Source organism: Rhamphochromis longiceps, linkage group LG17 (genome assembly GCF_057381845.1).
Source record: "Rhamphochromis longiceps isolate RC_006_pf linkage group LG17, R_longiceps_female_GT1.1, whole genome shotgun sequence".
Taxonomy (NCBI): domain Eukaryota; kingdom Metazoa; phylum Chordata; class Actinopteri; order Cichliformes; family Cichlidae; genus Rhamphochromis; species Rhamphochromis longiceps.
The window spans coordinates 38,257,654-38,270,594 of NC_140573.1; the positions used below are offsets into that span (position 1 = coordinate 38,257,654).

A 12,941-nucleotide genomic window follows, 5' to 3' on the forward strand; every position below is an offset into this window, starting at 1 on the left:
AAAATAGTTAGGTAAAACGGAGTGTGCCTGCTCCGACCGGTTGTAAAGGGTTAATTATATATTTTATGTAATAATATCTAAAATTTGGGTTAGAAACGATAGAAGACAAATGGCAAGATAGACACTTTTCTATCCTCCACACGATATATATCGTCATATCGCCCAGCACTAGTGCTTTTTGAGATATATTTTCCCTCATTTCCAATAAAAATAATCTTTTTCAAAACAGTTTAGTGGGATACATACTGAACCTTGAGGACAGAAACAAGGTATCTCACCAGTATTGATCCAATACCAATACCAGCTTTGATACCAATACTACTTATATTAGAATCAACCGTTTCATCACTATTGATTATACTCTATTGCAGACATGGACACGGAGAGCTGCTATGCTCCAACCACACATGAGCATGTATAGTTGGAGCACTGTAATGACAACTCTCCGCAGACAATCACAATTAACAGACAGGCACGCAGACGTGCACACAGACCCTTGTGCCCACCATCTAATGATGAAATTTACATCACTTGGAGCCTTAGTGGACATGCAGACACAGAAAGTATAATCAAGGCTTAGAATTGCTCAACTTTCTTCAACTTGTTTACCCAGTCACAAAATGACTGGACTTTCTTGTAGAGTCACTGCCTCTGTTGTCATTCCAGTTCTGCAGTTTCAAAGTTCAAAACACGAAGATTACCAGAATTATAACTGAAAGACTTGACAAATGACATTACACACATTGAAGTAACTGTAAGTAATAATAGGCTCAACCCAGCCCATGATGTCACAGATGGTATGTTCATTCGTCAGTTGTGTAATGGAAAAACATATACGTCCACATTCGTCACTGGGATGTGGCTAAAAATACAGCAGCCATTCAGCCACACCTGAGCGTTTTGTGCCGTGACAAACTGAGGTAGAAGAAATCTATCTCAGCACCAATACATTGGATAAAACAGGCCTACCTTTAAATAAGCTGAAATTAGCCGCCTTTTTAAGTGTACATAAATTATTTTCCCCACAAAAAACATTGCTGCTCACAGGATTGCGTTTTCACAAGGTCCGGTAAACTGAAGGTGCAATAATGAACATTTCAAATTGGTCAAATTGCTCAAGTAGCCTACTTATAGCATTTGAGCCATTTATCAGTTATCTCACAAAAACTGATAAAAAAACAAACAAAACAATCTGCTTATGACATAAAGCAGAAAGTGCTGGTTACTAGGGCTGTGCGATATGACCAAAATCATATAACGATATAAATCACAAAAATGTAACATTTTCTTTAAATTCTGTGAATCTCGGGCAGCTCGACTTGCGGGAAGTGTTTCCAGCTGCGCGTCATGTAGCTGGAGTCGAGTGTTTTAACAGATGCATGAAACTATACAGTTTTAGACATAAGTTGTAACGGCCGCCGTTTTCTTTTTGAGTATTTATACACGGCGTGCTGCGGGGAAAAGCCTGTTCTAACGTTTGAGTCTAAGGTTTATTTTTTAGCACCTGGCGGCTCTTTTTTTGCTTCTCATCCGTAAATAATCTGCTCTTTCACGTGGTTCAGTTTATTTTGAAAAGTCTCAACAGGATCTTGAGCTTTATGGTGAAAGGTTTACGTGGTACATAAACAAGCGGACACGCGATGGTGTTACCATCGTTGTTGCTAACCACAACGCATAAAAACAGGCGCTTGTCCGTCTGTAGTGTGGTTATATAAAATATAAGAGAAAGAGAAGTTTAAGAAATTAATATAGCCACTACAGTGACCATCAAAACGATGAAAGAATATTGCTGTAAACAGTTCATTTTGCGACACCACGAAACAAACGATAGCGTAAAATGAAACGATAGACGTTTTTATATCGGCATCCGATATATATCGTTATATCGAACAGCCCTACTGGTTACTGTGGGAGAAGGCAATGATGGTCGGTGGTGTTTGCAGGGAGGCATTAACCAAAACAAAGAAGTAAACTAGAGAAATAAGTTAATCCCCACAGTAATTTTGTGTTATCACACAAACAGAGCCACACCTCCATGTAATCCTTCAGGAAGGCGCCAGACAACCAGATTTGATGTGAATGTAACCTAACAGCAGGGTTCACCCCGTCTGCCGTGTGTATCGTCCACCAAACAGACACACTGACTGACAGCTGGAGTATAGACAGGGTGAACAGAGCAGAGACAGCAGAGGCAGAATCTTTTTTCTTTTGTTATGTCAAATTAATTTTGTGCTGGCAAAATGTTTAAAAGTAGTGTGAAAAAGAGCTGAAAGACATTTAGGTATTTTTTCATGATTTCATGAAGTAACCCCCCCCCAAAAGTGGTAAGCATCAATAAAACATCGGTTTCAGCATCTGATACAGATGGAACAACTGAGACAGATCATTGATTTTAAACCTTCAGCAGAAGGCAAATGATTTCTGCTAGTGACAACAACAGAACTCAAGCAAAAACAAACAAACAAAAAAAACAAGTATACAGTTACGTCCCATTCAAAGAGAATGACCTAATCTAAATGGATAATAACTTTTTTTCCAAAACCAACCATTATTAACACAAAACAATAATAATTTCCCATGGTAGGGACAGTTTTTTTTCTCCACTCAACAGTACATCACTTTTTTTAATCTGAAGCAAAGTACCGGGTCGACATCAATTGGGCTTTGAAGTCTAGTTTATCACATGACACAAAAACTGACATTGGGCCAGAGAACTTCACCAAGATCACATGGTATTTATTTTTACAACAAGGAAGTCGGTTTAACTTACTTTGCATGAAGGAGCGGGTCGAAGGGTGGATGCTGTGCACCGTACACATGCTGAATGCTGAGGAAGTGGAAAAGATAGAATGGAAATGAATGAACTATTCGATCACTGGCTGGCAAGCTAGCATGTTAGCTTTAAGCTATTTAAAACAATACCAGTTTAAACTGCAGGAGTGAGACTCCGTGTGACCCGAAGTGCAATAATTTGCCGTGAGACCTTGACTACTCGTGTTGTGAAATAGTTACTGTGTCATTAGTTACAACTCTGCGACGGAGTACTGATGAACTATTAGCCACTGTTAGCAGCCTAGCTCTTAGCCTAGCTAACAGTTGCAAGGGGTAAAATGCGTCTACGAGACGTTTTTACCACAGACGTTGGCCAGTGACAAGAATGGGAACTTTGTCCAACAGCAAAGCCCCAACAATCAAAGTGAAAGTTGGCGTTTGAAGAGCAGCAGCGCAGCGTCAGCTGAGTGAAGCTAGCTACGCTAAGCTAACAAGCAGGAGGGAACACGTCACTCACCTGCCAGGAACCTTCGCTGCATTCCTTTTCCAGAACTGTTTTTTGTTTCCGTCGCTCGACATCTTCCCGCAGCGGTCCACTCAGTCCTAAACTCAAACACCCCGACGCTGTCGTTATCTCAAAAATGTTAAATGTCTGTTTATTTACACCAGCTCCCCTCCTCCAAAACTCAGAAAGCTGCCATGTTGATACTGCCTAATCGGCAAGTAAACGCGACTGTGATTGGCTGGGGTGACACTTCCTCACTGTAACCCAATCACAAGTGAGATCTGGTTGTCGGTAGGAGCATTTTTTTAATAGGACGCTGACGTCATGCTCCACGGCCTTTGCTGTGTTGACAGAAACTCCGACTGTGAATCAAAGAGACCCTCCAGCATCAGGACCAGAGGGAAGGCATACAATATCACCAACGAAAATACATGGACAGGATCATAGGAGGGTTTTTTGGATATTTAGAAATGTTCATATAATATGTATACATTGTTTTTCAGGCAGAATCTTTAAATAGATCGGTTCTCATACAATTTTTGTAATATAAATCTGTAGTTTGTGTGATGCCATATATTGAATGTTGGTTCTCACTATGTATAAAATAAAGTCAGGTTTATTTTAGGCTTTTCAAACTTATTTTATGAACTTGGTGAACTGACAGGTGATTCTATTAATACAGGTTTTATGTGCTTGGGAATTTGGAAATTAAACTTGAATGATGCTTTTTTTGAGGCTATAATAAACAATAAACTGTCCTGGAAACCACATATCAACTAAATGTTTAATAAACTGGCTGTATAAAGTAATAGTTAATATTACAGTATTACAGCAAATGGATTATCATTGTGGAGTAACTATATGAATATGAGGATGACTTGACTCGGTAAACAACACGTTTGGCCTTTCTGTTCTGCTAAGTTCTAGCTCCGCTCATCAGAAAAATAACCCACTATTATTGTTACGTGTACATATCTACAGCTAGTGCGGTGCCAATGAAGGCAACCTGCATAAAGTTTAGTTTGTATTTGCTGTTTCTATCTATCTATCTATCTATCTATCTATCTATCTATCTATCTATCTATCTATCTATCTATCTAGTGGTGAGACTTGCTTCTAGAGTGTGTTTTGTTAAAAGGCAAATGCTTTAAGTCAGAGTCAGTGTGCTCATATGTACAGAACAGGGAAAAACAAATGTTCTTTTGTTTTTTATTTTCACAATTCTGAGTAAAAAGTCAGAATTCTAACATTAATCAATTTTTCTCCGAAATTTGACTTTTTTTCTCAGAATTCAGACCTGTTTTTTATTTTTCCAGTGGCCCTAATCTTCCGTACACACGCTTACCCTTGTAGATACTTTGTTTTGAAATTGGTAGCCTTAAAGGTAAGAGGGCTCACTCTGCCCTAATTTTCCCTTTATGTTATTTACATTGTGAGTCATAATCAGTGGTGGATCGTTAAAATTTTTACATGGGGGCAAAGGAGGGGCATAAGGTCTAGGCAGGGTGGCACATACCTCTTTAGAGAAGGATGTGAAAATCCCCTACATATAAATGGAGTCAACAAAGTTTTCCCAAAAAGGCTCTAAATTTATTTTTTTCATATTATGGTCACATTTCTATTTCTATTATCTTCCTTTTATTCTCTATGTTACTTGTTAAGCACCTTGGTATACCCTTGGTTTTAAGTCTGCTTTATAAATAACGTTTATTATTATTATTAGACCAGGTTGATTTTTATTACTGAGTGAGACATCTTTCTCATACACGATCTTCATCCTAAGTTCCCCCCCCCCCCCCCCCCCTTTCCCTGACGGCTCAGGCCGACCGGCGTAACCACTGCAAACAGCGCAGACACTTGGCACGCGCGGGCGATAATAAAGTTGCAATGAGGAGCATCCAGCGGCGTAACGAGTGACACCTAGGATCGGTAATATGGAGAAACAAGTCACGTTACTGTCATCGCAGCTCTTTCAGAAGCACAGGCAGGTAGAAGTAGTTCTCGGTCGCAGTGTTTTGGCGTGGAAACCGGTTGAGAAAAGTAGAAAACCATGCTCGGGGACTTGTGACTCAGGTAAGTGTGACATAAGTGTAGGTTTCATGGGGGAAACTGACGAAATAGACACCGGCTAAACACATCAGTATTCATTTAACATGGCAAAGTGGAAACGTGAATGTGAATGGTATTTTAGAGCGCAGCATATTTGCCTATATGTTCATCCACTATTTGCCTTCAGGACATGAAACCATTGTTATATATGCAAAAAGAAAAAAACTGCAGCAGCTGTTTGGGCTCCTGATCAGAGTAGGCACATGTTGAGAAAGCCTCAATCAGGATATGAAGCTGTGGTAGTTCAGCTCCGTTCACTGACAGGTGCAGGTCACACAGGTGTGGGGGGTTTATTGTTCTTGTTGGGTTTTTTAAGTCGCAGGTCGTTAGCAGCCGGTGTTTCTAATGTGCAGCCTGCAGGGTTCACTGTTATGGGTTCACTGTTATTTGACATGCCCCCCTCCAGGAAGCACTTCATTCATTAATTCAGTCATGAAATGGTCCGGTGAGTTCTTTGAAAACGTTCACGGTGTCAGCTCGTTTAGAAAACACATTAAGCTTGGTCAGTATAACCTGGCGAGTTTGAGCAGGCAAGAGGAAAAGAAGAAGTCAGAGCCGGGATTGAGTTCTACCCTCACTATATCCACTTTACTGTAACTCCAGGCTGTCCAAACCAGAAGTCTGCTGCTTGTTTACAAGTTTAACCCAAGCATTGTTCTATTAAGTACTGCAGTTGTAAGCAGATCTACATACCCACATACTGCTGTTTCAGCTGTATGCATGCCATAAAAAGATGGCCTTGTACCCACACCAAGCTTGCGTGAATACCTTGAAGAAGTCTACAGATTGGCATTTTAAACTCAAAGACCAAATTTATTTTTATGTACAAGCTGTTGGGGATTTTAATAAGGAGCTTTATGGGAATCGACTCGCTGTCTTGGAGTCCAAGTGGCCACTAGTAGAACTGCAGGTTTTATCACTTTCAGGATGTGTTGCTGCTTGCAATACACACATGATATGAATAGTTCAGTAAATGAGAAAACCAAAAATCTTCGTTTTCAAAACTATGAACTGGTTTCACCATTTTTAAAAAACAAAAAAACAACAACAACATTTGCTGCGTAGTTGACAATTTCACACACTTCCTGACAAATAGTTGTAGTTGCAGTGATGTTTTTTGCAACCTAGAAGCGTCTGTTTCTTTTCTAGCTTATGACTGTCCGTCCATAGTTCCTTGCTTTTGCCTGGATGGCTTTCTCATTTCTCTTTCTCCCAGTTTTGATTACCTAACATATTTATCTTTTATGGTTTTACACCCAGCTGGTGTACTGTGGTCGAGATTAATTTACTGGATTAATGGCATGTGCATTCACTTCTCGTTGCTGTGGTTATCAAGCAGGGCTCCCAATTTTATTTTATTTTTTCCGCCCTTTCCCATCGTCGCATCAGACAACTTCCACTTAATCCGGACCCTCAGATAACCTCCAGAGGCTAATGTTTGTTCATCGAGATGAGCTCCCTGGTCTGCAATTACTGTACCACGATCGAGTAGAGTGATTACAGCTGGCTCCGCACACTTTAAATTTAAACCTGCCCATTGACCTTCCTCAAAGTGGTATCAAGCGCCCTATAATAACCTGCCATAAAGACTTCCATTTATTGAGTCTATGCTCAGTGTAACTACATCAAAATCCCTCTCCCACCCCCTAGTGATCTCTGTGACAAGAGCAGGTCGGCTTTATTGTGGAGTTGGGAAGCAAGCAAGGACACTTTGCCAGTGGGTTCAACATATAACACTTCTGTGGAGTGCGATTATCACAAGTACAGCCAGTACAGTGTGGTTAATCAGTGACTTTAATGAAGAAAAGGATGGTGGCTGGAATTTTCCCTCACGTAAACAAGTGCTCAGTTTCTGTGCTATCGCCAGTGACCTAACTGTCATAAACATTCCACACTTTTCCCTATCGCACTTGTGGTTGTCTTTCACAGTAGGGATATTCCAGATGAACTCAGTCAGGTCACAGTAGCAGCATTTTTCTTCATCACCGTCAATTTAGCTTTTGTAACTCCTAACTGGAACCAAGCTAGGCATTTCTGGGAATCTGTTGCGCGACAGAGACGGAAAAAAACATCATAGTCAAAAATGATTCAGCATGACTCAAGTTTGACAGATCCTCCCCAGCTTGTATATTCCATCTCCGCCCATAGAAGATTTTCCAGAAGATGAAGTTGACACCCGAAACCATAAATTGTGTTAACGTGATAATAATGATGTTACCACTTGACCTTATATGTGAATTTGTTTAAAACAGAGCTTCCAGATGTAAACTGCACACAGATACAGACGCAGACAAACAAAAGCCAGTCACTGAGATGGCCTCTGAGCCTTGGAGTAAATGCTCTGTCCACATAATGGTTGAGTCACTGCTCTGATGCAATTCAGATCAGAGTAAAGTCGTGAATAAATCATGGCATATGCTTTAGAGAGTGCTTCCCCTTCCCTCCAAATTACTATGCTTAGCAAGCAATACTTCCTCAGGCCCTCTAAGCCTGAATGTCTCTCCCTGCCAGAGGGGGAGGTTTAGATTTTTGCTTTCCCATATGTCAGCGCTGCATAGACACCCGGCGTGCAGGGCTTCACTTTTATCAATATTGAAAGTATCGAAAATCGGCCTAAAACAAAGTTAAGAGACAAAGCAAACCTAGGCTGATTTTTGTCCATTAGTCAGACAGGACTACAACTCAGTCGCAAAGGGTTGTGAAAAGACAGAAATAGTGATATAGTGCCTTGTCACGCAATCAGCAGAGCCCTGCACTTTTCTAGACATTGCGCAACAAAGGTGCACATTAGGACGTAAGCCTGACATATTCAGATCAGACAGTAAACTGTGTTTAACCTGCCAGTACAAAGTCCACGTAATGCAGGGATGCACAGAGGTGAGAAAAGCTCAGGTAATAGTCTGTCTTCCATAGTCACTGGTGTCTCCGACCTGCTCCTGATCTACGTAGGCAGCTTCCTCAGCTCAGCTAACCAAATTATTATTTTTTTTATCAGAGTAGTGAGGTGGAGGAGTGGATGTTGTGCGCTACTTGGGAGAAACATCTTAACATTGTGCAGAATGTGGATGAAAATGGCTTATGACAAGGGAACCATGTTATCATTGAGATAATTTTACCATTGTCACAATCTGTTGGTTCAGAACATTGACGAGCAAAGTCGGTGTGTGTATATCTGTTGGTATTTGGTCAAAAGTTGAAATTTTGTACTTTAGCTATTATAGTCCATCCTGTGGGTGACATAAATGGCAATCCAAAAGTCTTTGGATTTATAAATTAAGGCTTTCAAAGCCCAACCATGCTTTTTACCCTATCCAGGGAACATCCTGGATAGATCACTAACCTGCGGCAGGGCTAACACAGAGGCCATTCACAGGAACATTCACGGTTTTTAGAATTTACAAATGAACTTAACCCTGCTAATTCCACGTCTTTGGACTGTGGGAGGAAGCCGGAGTATCCGGGGAAAACCACTGCAGATATGAGGAGAACGTGAAAAACCTACACAGAAAAGACCCCAGGCTGGACTCAATTTCAATTTTACAATAATACATATAGAGAAAAACTCAACAATCATATGACCCCCTATGAGCAAGCACGTTGGTGACAGTGGGAAGGAAAAACTCCCTTTTAACAGGAAGAAACCTACGGCAGAACCAGGTTCAGGGAGGGGCGGTCATCAGCTGCAACCGGTTGGGGTGAAAGAAGGAAGACGAGATAAAAGACATGCTGTGACTAATAACAAATATGATTCAATGCAGAGAGGTGAATGAGAAAGGTGACTGAAGAAGAAATACTCGATGCATCATGGGAATCCCCCAGCAGCCTACACCTATTGCTGCATAAGTAAGGGAAGATTCAGGGTCACCTGGTCCAGCCCTAACTCTATGCTTTAGCAAAAAGGAAAGTTTTAAGCCACATCTTAAAAGTAGAGATAGTGTCTGTTTCCCGAATCCAAACTGGAAGCTGGTACCAATCCATCTAATAAATAATTATGGGTGGATTTACACCTGTTGGTTACACTAGATGACAAGGTGGGGCGGAGACCTTTAGGTATCAATCTTTTTGTAATATGAATGTCTGCACCACATGCCGTGACCATCCATTAGTACAGTGGGGCAAAAAAGTATTTAGTCAGCCACCGATTGTGCAAGTTCCCCCACTTAAAATGATGACAGAGGTCAGTAATTTGCACCAGAGGTACACTTCAACTGTGAGAGACAGAATGTGAAAAAAAAAATCCATGAATTCACATGGTAGGATTTGTAAAGAATTTATTCGTAAATCAGGGTGGAAAATAAGTATTTGGTCACCTCAAACAAGGAAAATCTCTGGCTCTCACAGACCTGTAACGTCTTCTGTAAGAAGCTTTTCTGTCCCCCACTCGTTACCTGTATGAATGGCACCTGTTTGAACTCATCATCTGTATAAAAGACACCTGTCTACAGCCTCAAACAGTCAGACTCCAAACTCCGCCATGGCCAAGACCAAAGAGCTTTCGAAGGACACCAGGAAAAGTATTGTAGACCTGCACCAGACTGGGAAGAGTGAATCTACAATAGGCAAGCAGCTTGGTGTGAAAAAAATCAACTGTGGGAGCAATCATCAGAAAATGGAAGACATACAAGACCGCTGATAATCTCCCTCGATCTGGGGCTCCACGCAAGATCTCATCCCGTGGGGTCAAAATGATCATGAGAACGGTGAGCAAAGATCCCAGAACCACACGGGGGGACCTGGTGAATGACCTGCAGAGAGCTGGGACCAAAGTAACAAAGGTCACCATCAGTAACACACTACAACGGCAGGGAATCAAATCCCGCAGTGCCAGACGTGTTCTGCTGCTGAAGCCAGTGCATGTCCAGGCCCGTCTGAAGTTTGCCAGAGAGCACATGGATGATACAGCAGAGGATTGGGAGAATGTCATGTGGTCAGATGAAACCAAAGTAGAACTTTTTGGTATAAACTCAACTCGTCGTGTTTGGAGGAAGAAGAATACTGAGTTGCATCCCAAGAACACCATACCTACTGTGAAGCATGGGGGTGGAAACATCATGCTATGGGGCTGTTTTTCTGCCAAGGGGACAGGACGACTGATCCGTGTTAAGGACAGAATGAATGGGGCCATGTATCGTGAGATTTTGAGCCAAAACCTCCTTCCATCAGTGAGAACTTTGAAGATGAAACGAGGCTGGGTCTTCCAACATGACAATGATCCAAAACACACCGCCCGGGCAACAAAGGAGTGGCTCCGTAAGAAGCATTTGAAAGTCCTGGAGTGGCCTAGCCAGTCTCCAGACCTCAACCCCATAGAAAATCTGTGGCGGGAGTTGAAAGTCCGTGTTGCTCGCCGACAGCCCCAAAACATCACTGCTCTCGAGAAGATCTGCATGGAGGAATGGGCCAAAATACCAGCTACTGTGTGTGCAAACCTGGTAAAGACCTATAATAAACGTTTGACCTCTGTTATTGCCAACAAAGGTTATGTTACAAAGTATTGAGTTGTATTTTTGTTATTGACCAAATACTTATTTTCCACCCTGATTTACGAATAAATTCTTTACAAATCCTACCATGTGGATTCATGGATTTTTTTTCTTTCACATTCTGTCTCTCACAGTTGAAGTGTACCTCTGGTGCAAATTACTGACCTCTGTCATCATTTTAAGTGGGGGAACTTGCACAATCGGTGGCTGACTAAATACTTTTTTGCCCCACTGTATATCATTCCACCTGGCCAAAGTGGGGGGTGCGACCTGATCAGCAGTGCCGTACGCATGTCTCCAAAAGCAGCAACCGGAGCTGCAGTGAACATAAATATTGAAATCATAGACTGTGACTTTTTAGCATAGTAGAGAACTAGCAGCATCACTGGCACCACTCTTCTCCTGTTACATCTTCCACCTTGGTTGTCCTTTCCTCTCCATCTGTTTACCTAAGCGTTGGCTTAACAAACCCATTGTGCCTGGGAGAAATCCACGTCTTGTTTGACAGCTCACTGCCATGTGTACCCAGGCAGATCTGCGCTTTGTAATCTAAAGCTGGTGTTCAATGCACAGCCCTGTCTGTATGCTGAGAGACGGCTGCAGAGGGAGGGAGGGGGAGAGATACAGAGAAATAAACACTGCCAGAAAGCGACAGCTGGAGATTGGGTAAACTGCGCAGGTTTACACTGCATCACTGACAGCAGCAATGCAGGATCTGTCATTACGGTGATTGCTCTGTTCACCTGAGCTTTGGGTCAACAGGAGGAAAAGCTAATCACGCAGTAAAGCTGCATGATGATGTGGCACTGATAGCACCAAGCTATTTGAAAGCTTTGTAATATCAGCAACAGTTTTGGTAACTTTCACACACTCAGCTAAATCTTGTCTCATCTTTTGCAAACACATGTGACTAGGAAGGCTCGGGATCGAAGCAGAAAACGGAATAACATAGAAACAATACAAACAGGAGGGAACACCTAAGCATTTCCTTAAGCTTGCACTGGCTTGTCCTCTAACACACTGTCAGTGCCACACCACACTATAAATAAAGGGATTACATAGTGAACCAATGTGTAAAGGGAGGGGTGCCGAGAACAGCAGCAGAATATGAATATGATGACAACTCATTGTTGTCAGAGGACTGAAAGGAGGCAAGGGCACGCGCCGTATTCTCGGAGATATCATAAACACAAGCGAAGTCTCCCGTGGACGTGCACGAACGCATAGGGTTCGCCGACTCAAGATCAAAATTCAGAGGAGCCGTGTCTAAATCTGTCGTGTATTTCACAACTCGAATTGAGGGGGGCTGAGGAGAAAATGTCCGGGGTGGCGTCACTTCAACGCCCGAGTGAAAAACAGCTGGGGTGTGACAAGGATTTCAGACGTTGCGTTGACTGTGTAGGAGACCGGTGTGTTCAGCGGAATCCAGTCGAGCAGGATGCCATCTTGCTTTAGGGAAGCAGGATGAGCTGGATGGATCACGAGCCTCACACATGCACCTGTAGAGACGCAGCTCCTTGCTGATCGAACTGGTTTTTATCAGTTCAATCTGAATTAAAGGTGCTGCCGCTAAAGTAGCTGCAAGTCTCGGGAGAAAAAGGATTATGTTGCGCCACAGGAATGCCTATTAAAGCCCAGCAGCAGTGCTTCACACTAACATTTAATACACCTCACTGTATCGCATGTGTGTCAGGCATATTACCAGAAGTGTCTGGCCTGCTGGATGGCTTTGCAAATTGTGGAAGTGAGAGATTAGGACTGTTTTGTGCATTTCACTGTATTTCACACTTTTTGTTGTTACACACTGATCAAATCTTAAGAGCTGTTGTCCAAACTTTAGCAGGGGTTTGAATTGTCACATTTGCAGCCATGTTACTAAGAGACCACACCAAATTAAGGCAGCACGACCTTATGCTGACCTTCTTTGATCAGGGATTATATATGGCAATATCATCAAGGACCACTCTCACCCCAGCAACCAACTGTTTGAACTATTACCGTCAGGCCGACGGTACAGGTCACATAAAACCAGGACAAACAGATTCAGGGATAGCTTCTTTCCCAGAGCTATC

At 42.2% G+C, this 12,941-nt stretch overlaps 2 protein-coding genes across 4 annotated transcripts in view; one reads left to right on the top strand and one right to left on the bottom strand.

Moving 5' to 3' along the window:
- The window catches only part of tbc1d22a (TBC1 domain family, member 22a), a 168,997-nt gene extending 165,302 nt beyond the window's left edge, over positions 1 to 3,695 (bottom strand). Inside the window, exons 1-2 of one of the 3 annotated variants that reach the window (XM_085387797.1) lie at positions 3,290 to 3,695; positions 2,771 to 2,827 (exon numbers count right to left, since the gene is read on the bottom strand). In XM_085387797.1, the coding sequence (XP_085243923.1) occupies positions 2,771 to 2,827; positions 3,290 to 3,351 (119 nt within the window). In that variant the 5' untranslated portion in view covers positions 3,352 to 3,695. The remainder of the gene's footprint in view (positions 1 to 2,770; positions 2,828 to 3,289) is intronic. The other 2 variants (XM_085387796.1, XM_085387795.1) reach the window with 2 other exon arrangements.
- A 1,415-nt stretch (positions 3,696 to 5,110) lies between these two features.
- cerk (ceramide kinase) overlaps positions 5,111 to 12,941 on the top strand; it is a 53,386-nt gene continuing 45,555 nt past the window's right edge. The window contains exon 1 of the mRNA XM_085387093.1: positions 5,111 to 5,350. Within this exon, the coding sequence (XP_085243219.1) occupies positions 5,212 to 5,350 (139 nt within the window). The 5' untranslated portion in view covers positions 5,111 to 5,211. The remainder of the gene's footprint in view (positions 5,351 to 12,941) is intronic.